Genomic DNA, 17765 nt, shown 5'->3' on the forward strand with positions numbered 1-17765 from the left:
TCATGTAGTTCCACCACAAAAGATGTATCCCATGGCCCATTCTCAGAACTCCCTTTTCTAATGTCTTTCTTTTACTCCAGGCATGGGCAAACTAAGGCCCGGGGGGCTGGATGTGGCCCCTGGGGTGCTTACCTCAGGCCCTCATTTACCCTGTTCTTTTGGCATAAGGACACAGCGGCCCGCAGCAGCTGAGAGCCCTTTGGAGCACTCTCAGCCACCGCATGTCTTGCTCTCCTTCCAGCATAAGGACGGTGAGAGCGGCCCCATCCTTATGCTGGGAGGACAGCTCAAGGAAGGCACATGGTGGCTGTCTCACCTTCCTCCTGGCATAATGTCAAGAGGACAACCTGAGGATCAGGGCACGAGGATTGGGGCAATCACTGTGTGTCCCGCCTTCCTTTCAGAATAAGGATGGGGCAAGCAGTCCTGTCTTTATGCTTTGAAGACAACCTGAGGATCCGGGCCCGCCCCAACCAGGGTGCAAACAGCCCCACTCCCACCTGGCCCTCCTGGCTAGGCCCACAATGTGGCCCCAAGGCAAAAAAAGTTTGTCCATGTTTATACTTCTCTAAATCTGAACCAATTGAACCATCACCTCTAGGAAAATAGAAGAGGGATCCAGACCCTGGCTGTTCCATGGAAAATATATTCTAAAAACCTATCAATGAGGAGATTTGGAAGGCTCAACCACTTGTGTTTTGGATTTACATATTATCTTTATATATTGCATTGAGTAAATTCATGCATCATGTAGTGGAGCCAGCAGACAAGATTTTATTGCTACCACCCCTACCCTGGTCTATGGACTATGTACACCCCTTTGTATATCATATTATCCGAACAGAACTATGGGCTAAGAAAATGCTTATAGCATACATGAATTAATGTTGATAGTGGATACATATGATATTGAGCACCTCCAATATCGAACCTCTCTTCATTAGCATGATTGTGCCGATTCACCAATAAGTGGTCCCATGTTTATACTTCTCTACATCCATGTAACCTTGCCTTCCTGCACTGCTGCTGTTCTATTATTGTTATTATTTGAAACACAACAAGATGGGTCCACAGCAGACACTCTGCCGGCTGTTGTATTGGATCACACGTCGGACACTTCCCAAGTGTTTAGGACGGTGTGACGTATCAGCGAATAACGCATGCAGAACCCAATAAGGTGGCCTTCTGCAGATGGCAGGTGGTAATTTTGTCAACATCGATTGTGTTTAAGTGCAGGCCTAGGTCTTTAGGCACTGCACCCAGTGTGCCGATCACCACTGGGACCACCTTGACTGGCTTGTGCCAGAGTCGTCGTCTTATTATTATTATTATTATTATTATTATTATTATTATTATTATTATTATTACCATTGTGCAATTCCAGCATTTAAGAAATAAAAGGCAAATAGGTAAAGGTAAAGGTTTTCCCCTGACATTAAGTCTAGTCATGTCCGACTCTGGGGGCTGGTGCTCATCTCCATTTTTAAGCGGAAGAGCCGGCATTGTCCGTAGACACCTCCAAGGTCATGTGGCCAGCATGACTGCATGGAGCACCGTTGCCTTCCTTCCGGAGCAGTACCTATTGATCTACTCACATTTGCATGTTTCCGGACGGCTAGGTTGGCAGAAGCTGTGGCTAATAGTGGGAGTTCACCCCGCTCTCTGGATTCAAACCGCCAACCTTTCAGTCAGCAAGTTCATCAGTTCAGCAGTTTAACCTGCCGTGCCACAGGGGGCAAATATAAATATAAAATTAAAGGAAAATTGCCATCTTGGGAATAACGGGGAGGCAAAGGGAAGAGAATTCTCCCTTTCCCCAAAACTTTAGTGCCTGTGTGCCAACACAGAAATGGAAAGGACCATCATACCAAAGTAGATGATGGGAACATTGTGGGATTTAGATCTATTGATGGTTTTTACCCATTAATAGCTAGGGATGTGGGGATAACAAAAAGGAGACAGACTGGCAGTGGGATGCACATGGCATTATGAAATAGCCAGCCTGTCTGTCCAAAGTGACAGAGCTCTGCTGTAACCAAGTTTCTGAAAGCTCTGGAGTATGCTGAAGGCACAATTGGGAGGAATACATTAGAATAACTGACCACCTATCTTAATGATCCTTTTAAACATTCAATGGTTGCACCAGTGACATTATTTTTGTTTTTATTAGAGATGCAACTATATAGAATAGTTAACATTTGTTGTAATTCTAAAGCTTTTAGAAGTGTTCAGAGCCACCACAGATTTTGCCCAACAATAAATTATATCTTATGGTATGAAAGATATTAGGAAAGCTTCTAGACAGTACTTGTTGAGTAAGCTCTTTCACACATTTTCACACTATAAACATTTAATGAGATTGGCTCCCAACAGGCTGTTTACTACCATCCATTTATTTCATGGCATTTTATTTGCAATGCAGAAGCAAGATAGAGCAAAGGTTATTTGAGGTTCTTCTCCAATGCCATTTTTCCATAAATAAAGAAAAATGAAACCATTTAATTTTGAATGCATTCTTTAAAAGGTTAAATACTCAATCAATTTTGCTTTATCTAACTCAACCAGCCTCAGGTGCCATTTGCACTATTTGGGTAAAAGCTACATAGAAAAATCTATAAACAAAAGACATCTAATAACACAGTGAGAAAACAGGAACCAAGAAAATATCCTGTAAACGGGTGCTTTAATATCATTTGGGGACCCCACTACACCTTCAACCCACCTCCCTAAAATTAAGAATGGCCTTTAGACCAGCAACCCTTGAGACGCATAGTGTGTTGATGGAGAGAAATATTTTCTTTTCTACTATTCCTGAGCAGTACTGAAGCTTTTACCACTATATATTTTTCCCACATGTATTTTTATACATTTTAATAAGGGAAGACAGAATCTGCAGTCCTCCGTATGTTATTTTACCCTAGTTGCTATTAGCCCCAAACAACATTGCTGGTGATATATGAATAATGTGATTTGAGAGCCAGCATTGTTATGATTGAGCCTCATGGCTCTGTTACTGACAGACGTGGGCGTAAGACTCCTCGAGAGTCAGATACTCTCGAGGAGCGAGAGAGAAAAAGACTGCGAGACATATTTGCAGCACCATCTGACGAGGAGTCTTTCGAAGGGTTTACGGAGAGAATGGAGGAGGGGCTGGTTAGCTCAGAGGAGGATGAGATGGATTTGACTCGGGTAAGGGAGGAAGTGGGTGCCACTGGCCATGATGGGACAGAAGATGAATGGGGACCTTCAGGATTAGACCCATGGTTTAGCTGGAGGGATGGGACGGGATCCACAGCTGGAGATGCTGTTGGGCGTAGTCAGAGGTGTTCCAGCTCTGACGAGGAAAGTGATGAGGAAACGCCCGGGTTAAGGAGGACAGCTGACAGTGATGAAGATTTGTAACTGGCATAAAATGGGGCTTGGGAGCAATTGCAAATTGCGTTGGGCAAGGTAATCTGGGCAAACGCTTGGGATCCGTGTGTGTGTGGGACGCTTCCCTGAAGACTTGTGTGCTTTCCTGTGCTGTGACGTAAGTTGATTGGAATCCAGGGTCAGACGGCGGGAGGGATTGTGTGGGCATTTGTTTGTGCAAACCTGTGCTTACTCTTATTAGCTTGACCCTCCGTCGTCTTCTTGACGGACGCCATCTCCTGCTTTGAGAACTCGGACTGAACTGACCACGGCTTGTCTTCCCCCCTTCTTGGACTTGGAAAAACTACAAACGTCTGCTTCTGGCTTTGATCTACGGAACGGAACTGGTCTACTCAACTGCTACAATCCTTGGCTGATTTACTCGTGTTGGAGATCCTGTCTGCTGTGTGTGTGGGGGAGCGACGCAAGTTACTCTAAGCACAGTGTTGGCAGCAGAGAGGAATCTGCTGCCAATTAGTTGCATTCTTTGTATCTTTTGTTCCTTGGCTTTCGTTTCGTTTATACCCAGGCTGAAGCAAGCAGTTTGTTTTTACCCGGATTAAACTCCGGTTTAATCCGGTTTATCTTTTGAACATTTACTTTTGCCCCTTTTTGCTCCTAAAGGCAAAAACTGCCTGGCCCTTGTGTTTTACGGGCATTTTTGAGTTCTGTAATCTAATAAACTCTGTTACTTTGAATCTTGTGGCGTTCTGTCCTTGACAGATTGCCCAACGCCCATAAAAAGTTTATTGCAGCAATAAACCCGTCAGGAAGACGATGGATGAGTTAAGGGCCAAAGTAGACCAATTGCAAACGGCTTTTACCGTTAGCCAAACAGCTCAGGCTGTGAAAGGACATGTTTTGACTCCTGAACGCTTTGACGGAACCAGGTGCAAGTTGCCAACCTTTTTGGCACAAGTGGAGCTTTATTTTTCTCAGCTCAGTGCTCATGCTTTTCCTACAGACACTAGCAAGGTGGCCTTTATTTTGAGTTTTTTGACCGGTCCCGCAGGACAATGGGCCACTAATTTAATTTTGGGAAATGACCCAGTCAAGGACAATTTGAATAATTTCAAAAAGTTGTTAACTGATACTTTTGGGGATCCTCTCCGCACGGAGAACGCTGGGTGGGCTCTGTATCGGTTGAAACAGGGAAAGGGGACTGTTTTGGATTACTTAAATAAGTTTAACCTGTATCGCCACCAGCTGGATTGGGGGGAAAATGCATTCATGCTTTTATTTACTGCCGGGTTAAGTGATATGCTCCAGGATGAATTAGCACGCTTGGAGCCGGCTGAAAGCTGGGACGCCTTAGTAGCTAAGGTGCTGCGTTTAGACGCAAGGTTCGAGGCTCGTAAACACTCAAAAGCAATGTGTGCGCCACCCATGCATGTAACCAGGGCACCTGTGGTGATGGGGGAAGAGCCCATGGAGCTTGGGGTCTTTAAAAAGCTGTCTACAGAGGAAAAGAGCCGTAGGAGGCAGCTGGGCTTGTGTTTGTACTGTGGGAATGCTGGGCATTTTGCCAAAAATTGTAATGTGAAACCTTCCCAGCTTTCGGGAAAAGGCCAGCCCTAGTGCGACGTGAGTCCAACGCACTAGGGCTCCTCAAGCAGTCAACTGAGGGGAGGAAGCATGTTTTTGTACCCATTACATTATCTGTTGGGGGAAGGGAACTTGTTTCTACTTTGGCACTGCTGGACTCAGGGGCTACGGTCTCCTATGTAGATATTGAGTTTGCTAAGAAGCATGGCATTCCTAGAGTGCGCAAGGCATGCGACGTGTGGGTGGAAGGAGCAGATGGGAGACTGCTGGAGACTGGGGTGGTTAACCATGAAACCTCAGCAGTAACGTGGGAGGTGCAGGGAGTAACGGGAACGTTTGTGTGGGATATTACGAGCTTGCCTAGATATGATGTGATCCTGGGGATGGATTGGCTAGCTGTAGTAAACCCACAAGTAGATTGGGCAACACGTAAAGTGATCTTAAAGAGGCAGGATTGTTGCACTCTAAATGTTACTCATTCTGATATGGAGGGAGTGCCTGCTGAGTATGGGGAGTTCTCTGATGTATTTTGTAAAAGAGAAGCGGACAAATTACCACCGCACAGGCCATATGATTGCGCCATCAAGTTGGCAGAAGGTGCGAAACTGCCAGCAGGGAGGCTGTATGCCTTGACTGTACCGGAAAGGCAAGCTTTGCGGGAGTTTCTAGATGAAAATTTAGCCAAGGGGTTTATTCGCCCATCTAGTTCTCCAACTGCGGCACCAGTATTCTTTGTAGCCAAAAAGACTGGGGAACTTAGGCTGGTCTGTGACTATCGGATCCTAAACAAATACACCATTCGGGATAGGTACCCGCTCCCTTTAATCTCGGAACTGTTATCAAGGGTGCAAGGGGCTAAGGTCTTTACCAAGCTTGACCTGCGGGGGGCCTATAACTTAATCCGTATACGGGAAGGGGATGAATGGAAGACGGCATTTAACACGTGTTTCGGATGCCACGAGTTCCGAGTCATGCCTTTTGGGCTTTGTAATGCTCCTGCGGTATTCCAGAGGTTCATGAACGATGTGTTCAGGGACCTAATTGACCAATTTTTAGTGATTTATTTGGATGATATCTTGATTTTTTCTAAGGACGAGAAAGAACATCGTCAACATGTCAAGCAGGTTCTGCACCGACTGCGGGCTAATGGGCTTTTCGCCAAGGCTTCCAAGTGCGTCTTTCATGTGCCTGAAGTGGAGTTCCTAGGTCATGTAGTGTCAGGTAGGGAACTTAAAATGGACCCACATAAGGTTGACGCCGTCAACTCATGGCAGGAGCTGAAGACTAAGAAGGATGTACAAAGGTTCTTGGGTTTCGCTAATTACTACCGGGAGTTTATTCCGAATTTTGCAAAGCTCACGGTACCTTTGACGCAGCTTCTGCGCAAGAAACAGCCATTTGTGTGGGGGCGGGAAGCTCACGAGGCGTTTCTACAACTAAAATCTAGTTTTCAATCGGACAACATACTAACCCATCCTGATGTTGACAGACCGTTCGTGGTAGAAGCGGACGCTTCTAGCTACGCGTTGGGGGCTGTATTGTCTCAGAAGGATTCCTCAGGGACCTTGCGTCCCTGTGGATTTTACTCGCGGCAACTAACACCCTTCGAGCAGAACTATACCATATGGGAGAAGGAGTTGTTGGCGATTAAGGTGGCGTTTGAGGTGTGGCGGCACTGGCTTGAAGGGGCACGGCACCAGATCGTGGTCAGATCTGATCACAAGAACTTAGAGCACTTGCAAACAGCAAAGAAGTTAAACCAGCGTCAAATCCGCTGGGCTTTGTTTTTCTCCAGGTTTAACTTCAAGGTGCAGTTCGTGGAGGGGAAGGCAAACTTGCGGGCCGATGCTTTATCCCGCAAGCCGGAATTTAAGACCAATGAGCAGGTAGTATGTCAGACCATCTTGCCTACTGCCTCTCTGTGTGTTGTAGATAATGAGCTTGGGTTACATGACCAGATCCTTGAGGCTCAGAAGGATGATGTGTGGACTCAGGAGCAACTGATGCTGCTCTCTGCAGGTAACCGTACCATACTGCCGCATCTCCAGGATCAAGACGGGGTATTGGTGCGTAGGGGGCAGGTTTACGTACCAGTGGGGACCCTCAGGTTGGAGGTGATTAGAGCCCACCATGACGAACCCATGGCTGGGCACTTTGGCAGGTTCAAGACCGTACAGCTTATCACCAGGAGCTACTGGTGGCCAAAGATGCGGCAAGACATTCTGCGCTTTTGTGACAGCTGCGCCGTTTGTCAGCAGAGTAAGACGCCTGTTGGGCGCCCTAGAGGGTTGTTATCGTCTTTACCTGTTCCGGAGAGGCCATGGCAAATCATTTCCATGGATTTTATTTCAGATTTGCCTAAGTCTGGGGGTTATACTTGTATTTGGGTGGTGGTGGATTTATTTAGTAAACTGGCTCATTTTATTCCTTGTTCAACCATTCCGGCGGCCCCTACGTTGGCCTTACTATTTACAAAGCACATCTATCGTTTGCACGGAGCACCCGAGGTGATTATTTCAGATAGGGCTCCGCAATTTGTGTCACGCTTTTGGAAACACTTCCATGAGTGTTTGGGGACTAAGTTAAACGTGTCTTCAGCTTTCCATCCGCAAACGGATGGACAGTCGGAACGGGTTAATGGGCTCTTAGAGCAGTATCTGCGTTGTTTTTGTTTAGATCAACCCACGGCTTGGGTAAAGTGGTTACCGGTGGCGGAATTTGCTTACAACAATGCGGTGCACACGTCTAGTCAGCATACGCCATTTGAGCTAACTTATGGTTTTCACCCACGGGGAGGTGTGGCGCCGTCGACCAATGTGGTCTCTTCGGACCCTGTGTACCGCTCTTCGGAAATGGCTGCATTGCATGATGTTGCCCGTCGCTTACTGTTGGAAGCTAAGGCAACGCAAAAGACTCAGGCTGACCGCCACAGGCAGGCAGGGGAGGAGTTGGAAGAAGGGGATTTGGTGTGGTTATCTTCCAAACATATTAAACAGGCTGGGGGAAAGTTTGCGCCTCGGTATTTGGGTCCCTTTCCTATCGTTAAAAAGATTTCTTCTGTTGCGTTTCGTTTGCGTTTACCGTCTAGTTTAAAGGTCCATCCAGTCTTTCATCGTTCGCTGTTGAAACTTGATACCTCTAGTCGTCGTGGTGCTATAGCGGAGGGTATCACTGCCACTTCTCCGCCATCGGGGGAGGAGGCCTTTGTGAGAGGGGATAGTGTTATGATTGAGCCTCATGGCTCTGTTACTGACAGACGTGGGCGTAAGACTCCTCGAGAGTCAGATACTCTCGAGGAGCGAGAGAGAAAAAGACTGCGAGACATATTTGCAGCACCATCTGACGAGGAGTCTTTCGAAGGGTTTACGGAGAGAATGGAGGAGGGGCTGGTTAGCTCAGAGGAGGATGAGATGGATTTGACTCGGGTAAGGGAGGAAGTGGGTGCCACTGGCCATGATGGGACAGAAGATGAATGGGGACCTTCAGGATTAGACCCATGGTTTAGCTGGAGGGATGGGACGGGATCCACAGCTGGAGATGCTGTTGGGCGTAGTCAGAGGTGTTCCAGCTCTGACGAGGAAAGTGATGAGGAAACGCCCGGGTTAAGGAGGACAGCTGACAGTGATGAAGATTTGTAACTGGCATAAAATGGGGCTTGGGAGCAATTGCAAATTGCGTTGGGCAAGGTAATCTGGGCAAACGCTTGGGATCCGTGTGTGTGTGGGACGCTTCCCTGAAGACTTGTGTGCTTTCCTGTGCTGTGACGTAAGTTGATTGGAATCCAGGGTCAGACGGCGGGAGGGATTGTGTGGGCATTTGTTTGTGCAAACCTGTGCTTACTCTTATTAGCTTGACCCTCCGTCGTCTTCTTGACGGACGCCATCTCCTGCTTTGAGAACTCGGACTGAACTGACCACGGCTTGTCTTCCCCCCTTCTTGGACTTGGAAAAACTACAAACGTCTGCTTCTGGCTTTGATCTACGGAACGGAACTGGTCTACTCAACTGCTACAATCCTTGGCTGATTTACTCGTGTTGGAGATCCTGTCTGCTGTGTGTGTGGGGGAGCGACGCAAGTTACTCTAAGCACAGTGTTGGCAGCAGAGAGGAATCTGCTGCCAATTAGTTGCATTCTTTGTATCTTTTGTTCCTTGGCTTTCGTTTCGTTTATACCCAGGCTGAAGCAAGCAGTTTGTTTTTACCCGGATTAAACTCCGGTTTAATCCGGTTTATCTTTTGAACATTTACTTTTGCCCCTTTTTGCTCCTAAAGGCAAAAACTGCCTGGCCCTTGTGTTTTACGGGCATTTTTGAGTTCTGTAATCTAATAAACTCTGTTACTTTGAATCTTGTGGCGTTCTGTCCTTGACAAGCATAATAAAGTGATTTGAGTGTTGGACTATGACTCTGGAGACCAAGATTTGAATCCCTGCTTGGCCATGCAATCCAACTGCATGACCATTGACAAGATGCATTCTGTCAGTCTGAGAGGAAGACAAGCCACTCTGAACAAATCTTGCCAAAAAAAAAATCCATGATAGATTTGCCTTAGGGTCACCATGAGAAATGTCATGAGAGCACACAACAACAAGTACAAGTATCTCTCAATAGGTAAGGTAAAGATTTTCCCCTGACATTAAATCTAGTCGTGTCCGACTCTGGGGGTTGGTGCTCATCTCCATTTCTGAGTGGAAGAACCGGCATTGTCCGTAGACACCTCCAAGGTCATGTGGACAGCATGACTGTATGGAGCGCCATTACCTTCCTGCCAGAGTGGTACGTATTGATCTACTCACATTTGCATGTTTTCAAACTGCTAGGTTGGCAGAAGCTGGAAGTGACAGTGAGATTTTACTCTGCTCCCCGGATTCAAACTGCTGACCAAGTTCAGCACCTCAGCCGTTTAACCCACTGTACCACCGGGCACTCTGTATCTCTCAATAAGTCATTAAATAATCCAAAGTAGATACTTCAAGAAGCTAGAGGGTTTGGTTGCTGCCATACACATTAGCTACCTCAACAGATAGGAGGATTTTAGCATCCTAGGATGCTAAAATCACATGATGTCATGTAACTTCTTCAATGGGCCCTGTCCCCAACTAAGGTGAAAGCATTGCCGGACACTTCCACCCCAACCCAGGAGGGTTCAATTGAGCCAACACAGTGCCTCCCCGCAAGGGCGACAATTTTTCCATGTGATGGGGAAAGTGTCGTGGAGAAGGACCTGTGTGCAGGGATTCACCCCACTGCTCTCTCTTTCTTTGCAGAAGCTCGGCAATGAGCTCCTGAATGAAGGAGGAATACAATTTATTATTCAGAACTAGCTTATGGGTACCTCATGCTGTTTTATAAGCAAAGAGGAGAGGATGGGAGGAAAGTATGTTTTGCATCATGGGGCAATACTTATAGCATTCAGAGTTTGGTGGTAATTCAATTGTAACTAATTGATTAGTTCTATTATATGCCTAAATAGTAATGCTCTAAAGGCACCAGATCCTGTTTGAGATAGGTCAGCCCTGGATGGGAGACCACTAATGAATGCCAGATGCTATATCCTGCATTGTGGAGAAAGGAAATGGTTAAAACCACTTCTGAGCATATTCTGCATAAGAAAACTCTAGGAAATTCACGAGGTTGCCATAAATCAACAATTCTACAACACTAGGAGATTGATCACAGAACTCCTATGTACCAACACTCCTCCAAACAAGAGCAGTACAAACACCTCCAAGAGAGGAGGTTGCATAACTAATGCTAAGTAGGCCCTGCCCTTCCAATCCTGTGGTCCATAAACTGGAAAGCCAGTTTGGACTACAGGCGGTCCTCAAGTTATGAACAAGATATGTTCTGTAGATTTGTGTTTAAGTTGAATTTGAGACACTTTCCCTCCATTATAATTTTTTTCAGGAGTGAATTTCCCTTCCAAGGGGCAGATTCCTCTCACTTCCTGTTGTTGCACCCCCATTCTTAACCATTAGTCATGTGTAAGTCGGATATTTGTAACTTGGAGACTGCCTGTACTGGGAAAGCAAAGAGTTCATTTTCAGAAATGCAAATTCCATACAATAGTAAATAAATCCATTTGGGAAATTTGGAATTATAATTGTAGATAACAGATTGTAAAAAGTGTCTTTCCAAAATCTGAAGATTTCATTTTGTGCTTAGCTGGCAGGAAACACAAAATAAAACAAACAAATGTAAACACCAATTCATGAAATCACTCATTAAAATATGTGACCCAGATTGGTGAGGTTTTTGAGACCTCTGCCATAAAACCAACCTTATAGAGCCAAAACTTCTGTGATACCAAGCTCCATACACACAAGTTATTTTAGGCAGTTTTGCCAAGTGTGTTACCATGATATTTTTCACTTACCTCCAGTTCATCAAGGGCACTTCCAAGAGTTGCTGCCTGTGGTATGGGCTGCACTTTTTGATTTCCGATTCCTTGAGAAGCATTAGAAATGACATCAAGAGCATTCTGTATTTCATTACAAACGGAGTCCTTGCTGGCTGCAAGAGACATGATGTCTGAATGTTCCAAACAAGCCGAACAAATTGAATGGAGAAGAGGCAAATTTTCCTTCAGAGAGGCACGTGCCGCTGCAATGTCATCTCGTTGATTGTTGGATTTTAAATCCTATCAAAGAAAGCAGACATTTGTCTGTGCATGGTTCTGGAAAAAGAACAGTATTAAACACTAAAAATTAAAAGTAATATAGCAACTACTTCTATGAACTATGAATTGGAAAGTAATGTAGCAACAACTTCTACAAATCCAGCAAAGAAAAAAGATTGATTACTCAAAGGACACATTTGTTTAAAATTTATTTAAAAGGCCAAAAAGTTTGAGACTTTGTTCCTGTTCTTTCCAATTTTATTTTGGAGCTCCATACATGTTTTGTTTATCCCAAAATAGTTTCTCTCAGCTCCTAGTATCATCAGGGACTTTTTATACCAATCCTACAGGTCAACTCATATGCACAACTCAGGGACAAGTTACTTTTTCTCAGAACTGGGAGAACACCGCTGGGAAAGAAATTTCATCAGTTTACTAAAGAAAAAGAACAAAATGTCCATTTCAGATTTGGAAAAGGGTCCAGGGTGAAATTAATGAAAATTTTCTTCATGACCTCTATAGGGCACAAGGGGGGGGGGAGCCTTTCAGTGACATCACAGACAGACCAACAAGTCAGGGTTTCTATGCAGTCATAAAATTCCCTGTTAGAGCAGAAGGGACTCTATTAGATATAGTTAAGGAGCCAGATACCTTCAGTTGTACTGGTCTAGAACATGCAAACAAAGCTGTTCTTTCCAAAAGTATAAATACAGGATATACAATATGTGCAAACTCTCTCTACAATCCTCCAACACACCATCCACATCCACATCAACTCTCAACAGCCCTCAGCAAACTAACACAGGGCTATTATAATCTATATACTAGGCTTGATCGATCCATGAAAAATTTGATTCTAAACTCGTTTCAAAACTAGAGGGGGCAGTTTTTCGTTTTTGTTGCTAATAACGAATTTGGCCCCCAAAAATTTTCAAAATTAACGAAAATTCGTTATTTTCGAAATTAATTCGTTAATGGCGGACGCGCATGCGCGGTGGCCCAAAAACAGCCCGAAGGGGGGGGACTTAGGGGGCTCTCCCGCCCTCATTTTTTGAGTGATCTTCTTCAAACTTGGTACAGTGGTAGAACACATTTAACACTGATAGCTCACCAAAATGTGGAACGTTTCCCTTATCCTCTGATTTTTGGCAAATTTTCATAGCTTTTATAATAAACCATTTTTTAATAATTGCAGAAATCTGTTCCTGGTTTGAAAGTCTTATTTCCTGTTTCATTGGGTTGTCTTTACTGTGAAAGTCATTGTTCTACTTCAGAAACTTTGTTTTTGTGGCTGAAACTTTGTTAAATTGGTGGACCAAACCATAATATGTTCCATCCATGTCGCTTGCACAAAGTTCAGGCAGTGTCATAGATTTTGCCATGTTTCTATGACAGAACCAATTAGGAAATGACATTTATCACCCAGGAACAGAAATCGTAGTACACCATCAAATCATTCCTGACAGATGGCTATCAGCCTCTGAATAAGGAAATTAGTTCCTGGTTTGAAAGTGCTATTTCCTGTTCCATTGGCTTTTCTGGGCTGAGAGTGTGTGACTTGCCCAAGTGGGTGGCAGAGTGGGGAATCATGACACAATTAGAGTCCAAAATTCAAACCTCTTCCTCCCTCCTTCTCTCTAAACTTCTCATACCTTCCAAGAATTCACATACTGTATGAAAGTTTGGTCAAGATGGTCAGAGGAGGGCAACTAAAATGATCTAGGGTCTGGAGAACAAGCCCTATGAGGAGTGGCTTGAAGAACTGGGCATGTTTAGCCTGCAGAAAAGAAGGCTGAGAGGAGACATGATGGCAATGTTTAAATATTTGAAAGGAGGAGGGATGAGGCTTGTTTTCTGCTGCCCTGCAGACTAGGACACTGAACAATGGCTTTAAACTACAGGAAAGGAGATTTCACCTGAACATTAGGAAGAACTTCCTCACTGTGAGCTGTTCACCTGTGGAACTCTCTGCCCCGGACTGTGGTGGAGGCTCCTTCTTTGGAGGCTTTTAAGCAGAGGCTGGATGGCCATCTGTTGGGGGTGCTTTGAATGCGATTTCCTGCTTCTTGGCAGAATAGGGTTGGACTGGATGGCCCAAGAGGTCTCTTCCAACTCTACTGTTCAATGACTCTCTGATTCTAAGCGAGGACAAAAGGGGGTGGAGAATGTTAAGAGGAGAGAGGGCCTGGAACACCTGGGAATTGTAGTTTTAAAGCGGGCATAATACTATTGGAGAAACGTTTGCTTCAGCCCAATGCTTTTATAAATGGTCAATATTCAGAGGCTTCCTTCTCCTGCATTTTGAAAGCTATTATGATGAAATTTGCCAGAATGGAAGCAAAAATTAAGTACTCTTTGCCTATCAAGTTTCATAGTGTTTGACCCATCGACTGATTTTTGGGGATTTCTGAAGCAACATTTTTTTAAAATGTTAGCAGATCGATAGCCACGCCTCCCTGTCCTTCTTCCTTCCACTTTGATTGGCTTGCTAAGGCTTCTGGGAAATGGAGTTTTTTCTCTCGTTATGGCGAATTGCTTCATTAATGGTCAATATTCAGAGGCTTCCTTCTCCTGCATTTTGAAAGCTATTATGATGAAATTTGCCAGAATGGAAGCAAAAATTAAGTACTCTTTGCCTATCAAGTTTCATAATGTTTGACCCATCCACTGATTTTTGGGGATTTCTGAAGCAACATTTTTTTAAAATGTTAGCAGATCGATAGCCACGCCTCCCTGTCCTTCTTCCTTCCACTTTGATTGGCTTGCTAAGGCTTCTGGGAAATGGAGTTTTTTCTCTCGTTATGGCGAATTGCTTCATTAATGGTCAATATTCAGAGGCTTCGTTCTCCTGCATTATGAAAGCTATTATGATGAAATTTGCCAGAATGGAAGCAAAAATTAAGTACTCTTTGCCTATCAAGTTTCATAGTATTTGACCCATCCACTGATTTTTGGGGATTTCTGAAGCAACATTTTTTTAAAATGTTAGCAGATCGATAGCCACGCCTCCCTGTCCTTCCACTTCCTTCCACTTTGATTGGCTTGCTAAGGCTTCTGGGAAATGGAGTTTTTTCTCTCGTTATGGCGAATTGCTTCATTAATGTCAATATTCAGAGGCTTCGTTCTCCTGCATTATGAAAGCTATTATGATGAAATTTGCCAGAATGGAAGCAAAAATTAAGTACTCTTTGCCTATCAAGTTTCATAGTGTTTGACCCATCCACTGATTTTTGGGGATTTCTGAAGCAACATTTTTTTTAAAATGTTAGCAGATCGATAGCCACGCCTCCCTGTCCTTCCACTTCCTTCCACTTTGATTGGCTTGCTAAGGCTTCTGGGAAATGGAGTTTTTTGTCTCGTTATGGCGAATTGCTTCATTAATGGTCAATATTCAGAGGCTTCGTTCTCCTGCATTATGAAAGCTATTATGATGAAATTTGCCAGAATGGAAGCAAAAATTAAGTACTCTTTGCCTATCAAGTTTCATAATGTTTGACCCATCCACTGATTTTTGGGGATTTTTGAAGCAACATTTTTTTTTTTAAATGCTAGCAGATCGATGTCCCATGCCTCTCCCTCCCTCCCTCTTCCGCTCTGATTGACTGAGAGGCATGCCAACATGGCTTCTCCTCTACAGCTTCATCCGAAGACATCAGAAACAAACGAAAAAAGGTACTTTTATTATTCAAATTCGTAATATTTGTAAGGGCAGTGAGCAGATGGTTCAATATTAATTCAAAATTGCTTACGAAACGAATTTTTAACGAATTTAACGAAATAACGAAAAATTTGCTCAAGCCTACTATATACTATAGCAGTGGGTCTCAACCCCCAGGAGTTTTGGCCTACAACTCCCAGAAATCTCAACCAGTTTACCAGCTGTTGGGATTTCTGGGAGCTGAAGGCCAAAACATCTGGGGACCCACAAGTTGAGAACCACTGCACTATAGTCTCAGGACTACCCACCACACCCCAATTACAATGACACCTGTGGTTAAACCTGGGACGCTGGTCCTGTTACCATTTAAAGAAATGCTGTGTAACTTACAAATCCTGACAAAACATGCATACATATTTTGGCATAGATAGATATGTGGGGTGCTGATATGTCTTTTTCCTAATGTGCTAGGAACTGGAACCATGTTTACCATCCATTAGCTACAATTGTATCTTAATTTCCTGGAAATCTTTGGTGGGCCAACAACATGTTAAAGCAGAACATGTCAATTCACCTTCATTTCTATTGCTATTCTCACCCACAACCTGTTCATTCATAAATGATTGTATAAATGATAGGTATAAATGATTGTCCCTAGACACTTCACTCCATGCATCTGATAAAGTAGAGTTAGGATCTGTTTTCACACGCTTAGGAAGCAGAGCACCACAGCACCACATGCTGTGGTCTCCAAGTACGAAATGTACAGTGAAAACTGAATGAAATGAGAGAACAAAAAGGAAACAGAAAAAATGAAATAACCTGAAAATTAAGGAGGAAAATGTTGGCTAACTTTGCAGAACACACTCTACTATGTAAGTAGAAAAACAACATAATTTTAAAAGATTTCTGGGGGGAAAACTGATGGCAAGCACTTCTTCATTCACAAAACATCCTGGGATATATAATTACAAAGTCATAGATTAAAAGCTCAAATTTAATCTAATCACACAAAGAACATTAATCAATTCCTATAGCTTATTTCACTTTGCATTTCAATATATATTTAAACACAATCTACAGCATTAAAAGGGGGCTGAAAAAGGAATGGCTTTGACTTTTCTTGTTTCCGAAAAACAAAATAATTACCATCTAGATTTTTCTGTGTCATTTATATGTTCTGCCATAAAAACTCTCATAAATGCAGTTTAATTACTATCTAACAATACCCTTAAGGTTAATGATACTTGCATGTACTTCAAGATCCATTAATATTTTTTGTGGCATCTTATTTTCTTTCCTATATAAATGTTTAATACACATTTCAAAGAAATCTGTCATGCAAAGTATGATTACGCAGCCCTATTAAAACATTTTTTCCTTGGTGTCTCCTTTTTTTAGGCCTGTTCCTGGGGTTATTTGGGGCACTGATTCAGAACATTGCACTGAATAGACCACATCAGCTTTAGTTTTTTGGGGGGTGAGCAGGTGAAGAATGGTACATGGCATGTGTTCTATATCTCAAAAACTAGAGCTGATTGCGGAAAGTGGTGCCATTTTTGGAATCAGCAGGTCAAATATACCCAGAAATAGGGCTATTATTTGAGGCACCAAAATGGGTGTTGGCCATTGGATCTCGTACACTGCCATTGTATGCAGTTTCATAATGGAAAATAACTGTATTGAAGTGAATTATATGGCAGTATTTGCTCATATAATCCAGTTCAATGCAGTTAAACTGCATTCTGAAACTGTATTATATGGTAGTGTAGGTTCAGACATAATGTTGTTGAAGTGTTTTAGTAACAGATTTCTTTCTCCTCACTCATGATCACATTTATTTTGTTGGTGGTCAACTTTTAAAGTTCAGGAGATATAATAGCACTATCTTTCTGAGATTCCTGTTCATTAATAATATGAACCCTGACTACCCCCCAGCTTCCTACTTACAAATACCCCTCCTTGGACCATTTTATATTCATGGACAATGATCAAAATGACCTTCACAGAACTCACATCCCCATATGAAAATAAGTGATTTTTCACTTAACAGAATGAAGCATCTCCTATGGCAAAAATCCGTACATTTTAGTGACTTATGATGGCAAATCTTAACCCTAAACTATTTCCTTCTGAAGTATATTGAGCATTAACAACAATGGTAACTCATATTGTAAAATGTGAATGCCAGAAAATGAAACACTGAAAAATAATTTTGAATTCTTCATAAAGCAGGAGTTCCCAAACTTTAGTGCCCAGATGTTGTTGGTATGCAATTCCAAGGAACTCTGTCCAGCACAGGCAATGATCAGGGTTTCTTGGAGTGGCAGTAAAACAACATTTAGAGGTCCAAGTTTAGGAACCACTTTTCTTTTTTTTTTTCTTTTTTTAATATAATTTTTATTGAGTTTTGTTACAATTCGAATCTAAGGGAAAGAACGAGGTAAGTGTGGTGGGATAGATGGGTATGGTAAAATTTGGATAAGGTGGGGGAGGTATCTACTTTCTCTAGATATCAGGGGGAGGGGGGGTTC

At 43.3% G+C, this 17765-nt stretch overlaps 1 protein-coding gene across 5 annotated transcripts in view; it reads right to left on the reverse strand.

Moving 5' to 3' along the window:
- Positions 1 to 17765, reverse strand: part of ctnna3 (catenin alpha 3) — a 1223202-nt gene that overhangs the window by 951243 nt on the left and 254194 nt on the right. For all 5 annotated transcript variants that reach the window (XM_062977502.1, XM_062977500.1, XM_062977501.1 and 2 more), the window contains one exon: positions 11331 to 11594. In XM_062977502.1, the coding sequence (XP_062833572.1) occupies positions 11331 to 11594 (264 nt within the window). The remainder of the gene's footprint in view (positions 1 to 11330; positions 11595 to 17765) is intronic.

Source organism: Anolis carolinensis, chromosome 3 (assembly GCF_035594765.1).
Source record: "Anolis carolinensis isolate JA03-04 chromosome 3, rAnoCar3.1.pri, whole genome shotgun sequence".
In the NCBI taxonomy this organism is placed as follows: Eukaryota; Metazoa; Chordata; class Lepidosauria; order Squamata; family Dactyloidae; genus Anolis; species Anolis carolinensis.